The sequence below is a fragment of the Nanorana parkeri genome, unplaced genomic scaffold (assembly GCF_000935625.1).
Source record: "Nanorana parkeri isolate BGI_ZX_2015 unplaced genomic scaffold, ASM93562v1 scaffold1434, whole genome shotgun sequence".
In the NCBI taxonomy this organism is placed as follows: domain Eukaryota; kingdom Metazoa; phylum Chordata; class Amphibia; order Anura; family Dicroglossidae; genus Nanorana; species Nanorana parkeri.
The window spans coordinates 213461-223611 of record NW_017307702.1 but is presented as its reverse complement, the minus strand read 5'-3'; the positions used below and the strand labels follow the sequence as shown (position 1 = coordinate 223611).

Genomic DNA, 10151 nt, shown 5'->3' with positions numbered 1-10151 from the left:
CTTTGGTGTCACTGCCTAAGTTGGGCACTCAGTCATGTACCAAAAGCCCAACAGTGGCACAAAGGGGGGGGGGACACCCAGTGGCATACCTGATCCCGCCGGGTCAATATCCACTTCTCTCTTTGCTGGTGTCCATCACCAAATACATGAAATACATGATGAAATACATCACCATGCCTGCATGATGATGTCACACCACGGACGTCATAACACAAGTGCAGTGGCTGCACTGGGTGAAACCCACCCTGGTACCACCACTGGGCACATACTCTATTCTATCAGTTCTTTAATTATTTTGACTGTAAAAGTCAATTAATAAATACTTTCACATATAATTGAATATTATGTTTGGTGCCTAGTGAGTAGAGCAAGAAATGGAGCTGCTTGAGGTGGTAATAAAATTATAATTTATGAGAAAATAAGTATTTTAGTGGTTAAATGCCAAACATCTGTACTAAGAAATATTTATTTTAATTTGAATTGGATATTTTTTAGGAGAAAATTATCATTTATTTCATCCATCTTACTGGATTGAGCCTAAATAAGTATTCCTTTCATTTAGTTTTTGTTTTTTTTTTTACATTTTCTTTTTCATGTTCATCTTGCAGAGTTTCCTGAATGGTCTTTTGTGCTCTCAATAAAGTTTTTGTACATAGTGTCAGCGTTAGGGGGAAACCATAATACACGTACAGTCAGAAAAATAGTAAGTACCATACATATATGGTACAGATTTACAAATTTACATTAATTTACATTGATATATGTTGGTTTGCAAGTGATTTATGTTTTCTACAGTAATTTACTAAAAGAGACTAGTCTTTTCTCTTGCATCAAAATCCCTTTTATGCAACCTAGGGGTGATGACTTTTATAAGTACTAGAATGAACATATTTTAACTGAAAATGTTGTAGATTGGCATGTGCTCATTACACTGATATTTTTGTACCTGAAAGCATGCACCTAACAACTTTACAAATATAGTTATAAGTTCCGTTTTCAGTTAAGTGCCATGTTCAATTCGATCAGTGCTATGTTCAATTCGATCAGTGCTATGTTCAATTCAATCAGTGTTATGCTCAATTCAAATATTTTATATAGATATATATAGATATATCTATCTATATATCTATATATATATATATTGACATTTTATTAATTTGAATCATATATGTTGCAATGATTGTGTCATGGTTGTGAATGTATGGCATTTTATGACCAGCCATATGTGTGCTCTTTTGGTCTTTCTCATGATAAACTATATTCAAAATCACTATGACAGTTCAAGTTTGGTTTTATTTTATAACAAGCATTTTATAAGGATACAAATTATTATTATTATTATACAGGATTTATATAGCGCCAACAGTTTGTGCATCGCTTTACAATATAAGGAAGACATACAAGTACAATACAATTCAAGACAAGGTATAGAGGGCCCTGCCCATGAGGGCTTACAATCTAAAAGGGATAACAGACATTTCATTTTGCTAGTAATTATATGAGTCACCACAAATTATTTGTAGAACAATATTCATTTTAAAGCCAAACACCAGCCAAAAGTTTTTCATTTTTTGACACAGAAGGTGAGTTAGAAATTCTGTCAAGAATTTATTATTAGTGGAACATGAAGACATATACAGCAATAGAAACATTAGCAGAAGTTCTAATCCTTCCCTCACTCTACTAAAATGTGTTTTTGGCTTTGTCTGTGCACCTATTGGAGAGATTTACCATAACTTCCTGTCCTGATAGGAAGTGGGGGAAACTCCCTCTAGTAAGGACACAGCCATCAATCTAAACCTGACAGAGGTTCCAACCCTTCCATGCTCTTTTTAAAACTCAATAAAAAGTGTTGGCTGAACTTGAGGTGTAAAGTAAGTCCACTTGTCTACATATCTAAAGCACAAGCCAACATCAGGGAATTTCATCACATTTTTAGATGTATGAATTAAACTTGAGAACTCACTTTTTTTTTCAAGAACACCTACAATAAAATGTACCTAAAAAGGTACACATAACATATTTATAAAGGTAAGGTGTACATTGCCAGTTCTCCCCGCTCCAATCATCATTTAGTAAAAGCGAGAAAATACATGGATGAGATATAGAAATGGAGCAGGGCAATATAATGAAATATTGTATTTTGTGTGCTCTGCTTCACTGCTCAGTCTTTCTTCATAACATTCTGTCATGAAGCCAGAGCCAGCCTGTGTGGCCGGAGTACTGGACGGGCACCCACACATGCATGTGTGCATGTGCATCATCCTGCACAGAGGATTGTGTGTGGCCACGTGCCTCACGTGGGCATGTGCGCTCCATGGCATGTGCAAGGACATGCACGTGCTCATTCCTCAATCATCACTTGTTTGCCTGATGAAGGGGATCCTGTGAGACTCCAAAATGTTGTATCTGGTGTTTTGCATTAGCAACAAGTACGTGAATAAATAGACATACTGGATTTGCTTTGGAGTGCCGGTGTCCATACTTTACTTACATTCCTAACAATGGCGCCAATCGGGCTAGTCAAGGCTGAGACACTTTGACTTCCTTGCTGACTGATTTTCAGCTATACCCTGTCCCTTTGTTCATGAAACCTGCATTCCTGAGACGATCACCTGTTACCGACCCGGCTTGTTTGACCTGTGCTCCTGCTCTGCCTTACTTGACCTCAACTTGTTCTGGACTTCTCTCTTGCCTGTTCCCTGGTATTTCGCTGTCTGCAAGTTTCCACCAGCCAGGGGTATTTGGACTGGAGTAGCAGAAGAGGCTTCCCTCATCATCTCAGGCTCCCCTTAAGGTATATGACACATTCTTTCTTTATTCAGTTTCGACAAAAAAAATAGGTAGGGAGAGATATGGCAGAGAGGATGGCTATGTGCACAAAATTTAATGGCACCTTGACAGAAGTGAGAAATCCATCATATAATGACATTGTGTAAAGGAGCTAATATATTTATGTAGCTTAAAAATGAAACTTAGTTAATCTTATTACTATATATAAATCAGTATGTACAACTAATTCATACATTAAAGCATATCACTAGATTTATCCTTAAAGGTCAATGGAACTTTAGGTTTAAATCAGATAAATACTTTCCAGGTAATTCAAAACAGAAGGTGTGCAAAGTCTTACAGTTTATTTTCTTTAGAAAGCAGCCACTGCTTAAGTAGAAAAGCCTGTTCCTGCCAGCATGCAGCAGAGAATGAGCCTTGATTTTTGTGTGGAAGCAGTGGTGTTCCTGCAGAGTTCCAACATGCCCCCTGTAGAGTCAAAGTAAGAACTTTCAAATCAGCAAGGGGACACAGAGCAAATGTCATCCCTGAGCTCAGGCAGGTGACAAATGAGCCTCTACAGGGAGCTTATAGCGTGATACCGGGCTGCTTGATTTCTGCTCTGGCAGAAAAAAGGATAACAATAAATAAAAGCACAGACACCAATCCCTGAGAAGTTAGACTGCACTATATTAACAAGAGGGAACATTCAGATTCTAGTTAATGCCTATTTATGATTGGTTCTCTTTAAACTTAACATACATAATTCATGCTAAATAAGGCTTTGCAGCACACTTCCTTCAAGTGAGTTTTTAGGCATGTTGCCAGTAGGACCACATAGTTGCCAAGGTAACTGTGTATGCCAGCACTGCCACCAAATAAATGCGGAAAAGTAGAACATCGAGGACATAGCCAACCTGTAGCCACTCCTTTGCTATATCACGGTATTCATCTCTCTTTTCCAAATACTGCCGGATGGATGCAATTTCATGGAGGATGCTATCCACAACTACAGAGCTCTCCTTTGTAGGTAGAAGGACTCCTATTGATCTGTCATATTCTTTAGTGTTTTCCGAGTTGTAGTGGGCCAGCTTAGCTATAAGACATAAAATGTGTTATTTTATATATTTTAAGATTTTTCTTCTATAGTCATTGAGTTTTCTAAAATTCAGTCAATAGAACATCCTCAAATGTGATACAAACAGAGATAAACTAACCACTAGAGGTGCACTGAAATGAGAATTTAAAAACCGAAACAAAACAGAAATGAAAAAAAATGTCAGGTCGAAACCGAAAATGTTTTTTATTTTAACTTTTTCAAATTTGTAAAAAATATTTTATTTGTATTTATTTTGATAAACTTTGTATTTTTATATTTTTATTTATTCATTTTTATTAAATATTTTAATTTCTTACTTTACTTTTAGGGGCTTCGGGGAAATATTAGGGGTCTAAACAGACCCCTGATATTTCCCTTTTAAAATAGAAAAAGTGATTGAGAACACAGAGTCCTCAATCTCTTTTTCTGCAGCCCCTGTTATACATGAACAGGAATTTTCCATGCTTAGTGTTCCTGTTCATTCATAACGTGGTTATAGTATGTTTACTATATCCTCAATCATGAATGAACGGGAAGTGATGTAGATCACTCCCGTTTATTCATAATTGAGGATATAGTAAACATACTATGTCCACAATTATTTACAAACGCTCAGGGATCACTGATTACTGAGTGTTTGTACTGCTCTCCTTCCTGACAACTGTCACAAGTGGCTGGGCGGGGTGATGCTGGAGGAGTGGAGGAGAGCTCAGCCTCCTGAGACAGCAATGGCTGTCTCTGCCACCACACCACTCTCCTGATCTATGACAGGAGGCTGAGTGGTGCAGGGAGGAGAGACTCTGGCCACTCACAGAGCTCTCCTCCAACACCGCTCGGTCACCTGTGATAGTTTCTCTCCACCCCGCTGGGACACAGAGCAGCGCCCAGCGGGGAGGAAAGAAAGAATGGATGCACCGCTATTTTGGCCAGAAAATGTTGCCAAAAGTGACATTTTTGGCCGATATATCGGTGGATCCCTACTAACCACCTCTACTGGTTTAGCAGTTGACAATATACACTTTACTCCTAGTGTAAACACTTGATAATGATTCAAAAAATATATATGTCAAAATGTATTTATTTTTTTATCCTGAATACTGTATAATAGAAAAAAGTATGTACTAAACACTGTAAAATGGGCAGTTTTGTCTGTCACCTTGGACAGTGATGAGTTGCAGAAAACATAGGTGGAAGTCTTGAAGTAAAGGTGTCGGACAGCTTAATCAGCCAATCTGCGATGAACTTAAAAAAATAGTTAAACATATTACCTGTGCTGCTATTCTCCATTTGTCGGGACATATTAGAACTGTGGATTTGAGAGGTGCCAAATTTCTTCTTGTCCCTAATACATAATAGCAGTGTAATCTTTTCCAGTACCAGCCTTTTCACCCACTCAGGAACATGAGGTTGGAGATCTTGCTTATGTACCAGTCGGACAATCAATATTGTCTCAGTCAAGCTGATTACTAGCAGTGCCATGCAAACAACAAAGTAGACACCTACCAAATTAAGAGAAAAATACATCATCAACAAAGAAACAGAACAACATTGTTATCAGCATAGGAAATGTCAATGTAACAGCCTACTTTTTCATTGACATCCTTAGAGGCCCAAAGTAATGCCCTCAAGCCATTTATAGCATTGTGTATTAAGAAGCACTGAAGTAACTTATTACTACATCTCCCTAGATGCAAACAGTAAAACAGAATCCTGGTACATTTCAGCTCAAAAAGATTTTATTTGCAACCTGTTAATGGATTTAAAAATACTTAAAGGAAAGCTTCACTAATAAAATCTAACATGCGTATTTGATACACAAATTATTTTTAAACCTGGACTCCAGGAACATTCTGTATGCAAATACAAACACCCCCAAAATTGCCTTTTTCTGCTCTAGGCCCAGTGATGTTCTATTATTACAGTACTTGGACTGATCACATGACTCTATCATGCAGACCCTCTCACTTAGCATTCAGCAGAAAATTACTGAAATACATTTATCAGTTTCAATCCCTAATCTTCTTTTTGGTGTGCTGATTATGCATATCTATGAGTTTTTCTAAGCTGTTTTCACATTTGGATATTTTTTCTACTAAACAAGCAGCATTTTAGAGAGTGGGTATTAATGGCTACTCATTTTGGGGCTATTGGACAGGAAGTGAGGGGAAATCTCAATTGAAAACAGATTTTTAATAACGCTCCCTTATCCCTTATTGTCTTCAGTTCCACTTTAAGTTAGTATTTGCATAATAATTTATGCCACTTTAGGTGGGTTTAGTTGAAGTCAAAGAAGTTGTTGTACAGACTGGGGCATCTTCAATATTCCAAAGGGAGTTCTGTCTTTGCTGAAATACTTGATCAGCTTACTTGATAAAGGAGGCCTCAATTGCAGCCCCTGACATCACAAAAGGGTTGCACATCATATTTAGCGAATGTAGTACTACTGAAAGCTGTTAGGGGTGGCAGGCATGCAGCAGTAAATGGTCAGACACTATGAGCATGTTACAAAAAATGGTCAGAGACTGCAGACCTGCTACAGGACATGCTCAAAGATTGTAAACATGCTACAGGAGTTGTCAAAGGCATAACTAGAAAACTAAGGGCCCTCAGAAACCATTTCTGTTTCTCATTTCAACTTACTGTAATCATTAAAGGAAGTGGTTTCTGGATAGGACATGGCGACATGCTTCAGCATAACAGTAATAAAAAATGCAAACATTAAAAATAATTTTGAATCAAGGTTTTGTGGAAAAAACACACATATACTGGGGTTGATCATAAAGTAGTATAATGTTTATGTACCCAAGTGTAGCTGTGTTCATTTCAAATGTCCAATCAGATTTGTGAAATGAAAAATAGGGAATTATTTCCCCCACCTGCACATAACTGGGTATTTTAGGTGAACACAGCTCCAATGGATCAGGTGAACTTTTGCTCCTTTAGTATATCATCCTCAATGTACACTTCTACCCATGCACACTCCTACCCATTTTGTTCTATGCATTATGCATCACACAAACAGATATTGGTATTCCGCTATAACTACTTAAAATGTCTATTTGTTTAAACACCAGATGTTTCCTTTTTTCTCTTTTTTTCTTGACTCTAATGTGCTCTCCTTGGTTGCATCTGTTTCCTTTTATTACCTCAAAGACATTGATGTATATGTTCAGATCATTAATTTTTATTGTGCAAAGACATCTTAGTAATATTCAGACATCATTTTGCTATTTGATAGTCCTGTACTGATACAGTTTTTAGCTGTAATAAAATAGCAACACTCTTGGAAAAGTAATTAGACCCAGGGACACAATAGTCCTTCTTGCTCAAGGAGAGAAACTAATAACAGATGAAAATGTCTCACATAGAAAAACAATTCATCCCTTTACTAGGATTATTCATCAAACAATGAAACACTCTAGACGGTATCTGTTGACAAGCAGGAAGTCATAGAAGGAGTATTGTACCTTTGCAGTGAAGGGTTAGCAAGGAAGCCAAGGGAACTAATGTTCCCAAAGGTCAATCATGCTTTTTTTAATGAGGGTTAGTAAAGAACTGGTGAGATGCTGTCTTTTATACCCAGCCAAACTAACAGATATTTGAATTCTTATTGACCTACTGTGGTATGTACAATATGTTCATCACTGGAACCTTTAGACACACAACCTTTGACACCTTAACTAACACACCTATGTTAGAATCACCTCTTTAAAAAAGAACTGTTTCCTGTTCTGTCTGGTTCTAATCCGACTTAAAATATTGTGATAATGTGTACATAACATTATACTAGAAGAGTGATCCCTACTCATGATGTAAAAGCCACCTTTTTGTCTCTGCCATCTATGGGCACACACCTACTGTTGGTAAGTCTACTAATGGTAAATCCAGCCCTAGACCTATTCAGTAGAGATGTTCAGATCACAAGTACCTTACTTGGTACAAGTACATGTACAGATACTCCAAGACTAGACTAGAGAAAAACAACAAATTTAGGAAGCAGCTGCCATTTTTAAGCATATGGAGCACCTGGGATTTGTGCATCCCTGTTTTAACATATGATTTGTGTTATATATATATATATTTATACATGTTAGGGATGCACCGATGCCATTTTTCCAGACCAAGTACTGGGACTTGTCCAAGTCCTCACAGATACAAGTACTGATACATTTTTGTTTAGTGTCATGTGACAGTTTTTTAAAAACTATACAGACGAATCATTTCAGGACAGTGATGGAGCGCCAGGGCCATGGCACAGCTGCAACTTCTGGGACCCTGGTAGTGCTCATGAAAATGCCAAGTATTGGCACTGGTATCTGAACTGGCACCTGAACATCTCTACTATTCAGTAAGACAAAGAGTAAATGTTTCTGGGGGTATTGCTTATATGGCTAGAGCACTGTGTTTGCTGTATTCTCTCCTCTATTCCCCTTCTCCATCTTTTACCTACAGTATTTAAAAAAATAATTTTTAGTAGATGTGACAAAAGTCAACCAAATGCACCATATGACCAAAAGTATATGGACACCCTTCCAGATGACTGTTTTTATGTGTTTCATCTGCACCCATTGTTAACAGGTACATAAAATCAAGCACATAACCATGCAATCTCCATTAACAAATATTGGCAGTAGAATGGGTAATACACTTTTGGGGGTGTGATTTTGAACACCAACTTTAGGCTAGGTCTTTTTATCCAGTTGTCTCTTAATCCATATTGGTACCTGACCTCATACATTTTCTTTAGGCTGAATGGGCACAAATTCCCACAAATACACTTCAAAATCTTGTACCCTTTCCAGAAAATGGTGGTTGTTATAGCCACAAAGGAAAAAAAAAACAACTGTGTATTAATGCCCATTGTTTTAAAACATGATGTCCAACAAGCTAAAATAGGTATGATGGTCAGGTATCCACAAACATTTGGCCATATTTGTGTAAGACAGGACCCCAGAGCACACAAATAAACTCCTCTACTGTACCTATTAGTGGGGTTCCAATGGCAGTAGCTGGTAAAGTGTCTGAAACAATAATGAGGAAGACAGAGTAACCTAGAAGTAGGGTGATTTTGAATGAGACTCTTTCTCCACTGTCAGGAGGAAGATAGAACCCAATTATGTCCATGACCATGAGGAACATGCTAGGAAGAAGAAGATTGACAGCATAGAAGAGGGGACGCCTTTTAATTACAACCTGTTAGAACAAAAAAGAAAATAGTTCAAAATTAAGTATGTGAAAATCCAAATGTCAGTTAAAGTTTTAGACATGTATAACTACAAAAGAACACTAATGTTATCAAAGCCTGTGGTAGATAACTACATGGTTACATGGTTACATAGTATATGAGGTTGAAAAAAGACACAAGTCCATCAAGTTCAATGTGTGTGTTTTGTGTGTTTGTTTGTTGTGCATGTGTGTGTATAAGAGTCCCTGTGTGGTCTAGTATTTAAGTGTACCCATACCCCTGTATGTTACGGTCTTTTAGGATGGTATCTAATTGATTTTTGAATGATTCAATACTTTCTGCTGATACCACTGCTTGTGGCAGAGAGTTCCAAAATGTAACCGCTCTAACTGAAAAGAATACTCTATGCCCTTTGTGGATAAATCTTTTCTCCACCAATTTTAGGTGGTGGCCTCTGGTCCTTGTTATGGAGTTTACAGTAAAAAGTTTAGTCCCGATGTTGCCATCACCGCTAAACATGCTGTACATCAAAATTATGTACCCTCTTAATATCCTCACTTCCAGCATGAGCAAGTCTAAATTTAGCAACCTTGTCTCATAACTTTGAACCTAGAACTAGTTTTAGGACATGTGACCTATAACTTCTCTTACAGACCAAATAGGAAATTTGTTCTGTTCTGGCTTAATGTAAGACTTGTTGCTTACTCTATTTGGCATACCTCTCCTGGATAGTGACATGAAAGTATGGGGGGACATGCAAAACTGCATAGAAGATCCAGTAATAGGTCACCAGAAATTTAAATTGTTCATATATTTTGCTTTGAACCATAAAAATCTAACAGATATCCTCACCAAGCTGGTTAAAAAAAAAACGTGGTATGTTCATCTCTAGTCCAAAGCCATTTAGGGGTCTATTCACAAAGCTGCCGAAGGATCTGGCCGTAGCTTCGGCCGATCCTTCGGCTAGCTTAGGCCCCAGGACCCCTTCGGTTCAGGAGAACCGAGGGGGTGCTGTACGGGCTATTCACTATATTCACAATAGCCCGTACAGCTCCCGATCACAGCCGAGCGGCTCAGTCGAGCCGATCGCATATG

At 37.8% G+C, this 10151-nt stretch overlaps 1 protein-coding gene across 1 annotated transcript in view; it reads right to left on the bottom strand.

The window, feature by feature from the left end:
* Positions 1-3584: 3584 nt before the first annotated feature.
* LOC108798231 (5-hydroxytryptamine receptor 3A-like) overlaps positions 3585-10151 on the bottom strand; it is a 17043-nt gene continuing 10476 nt past the window's right edge. Inside the window, exons 7-9 of the mRNA XM_018569964.1 lie at positions 8854-9064; positions 5140-5370; positions 3585-3868 (exon numbers count right to left, since the gene is read on the bottom strand). Coding sequence (XP_018425466.1) covers positions 3585-3868; positions 5140-5370; positions 8854-9064 — 726 coding nt within the window. The remainder of the gene's footprint in view (positions 3869-5139; positions 5371-8853; positions 9065-10151) is intronic.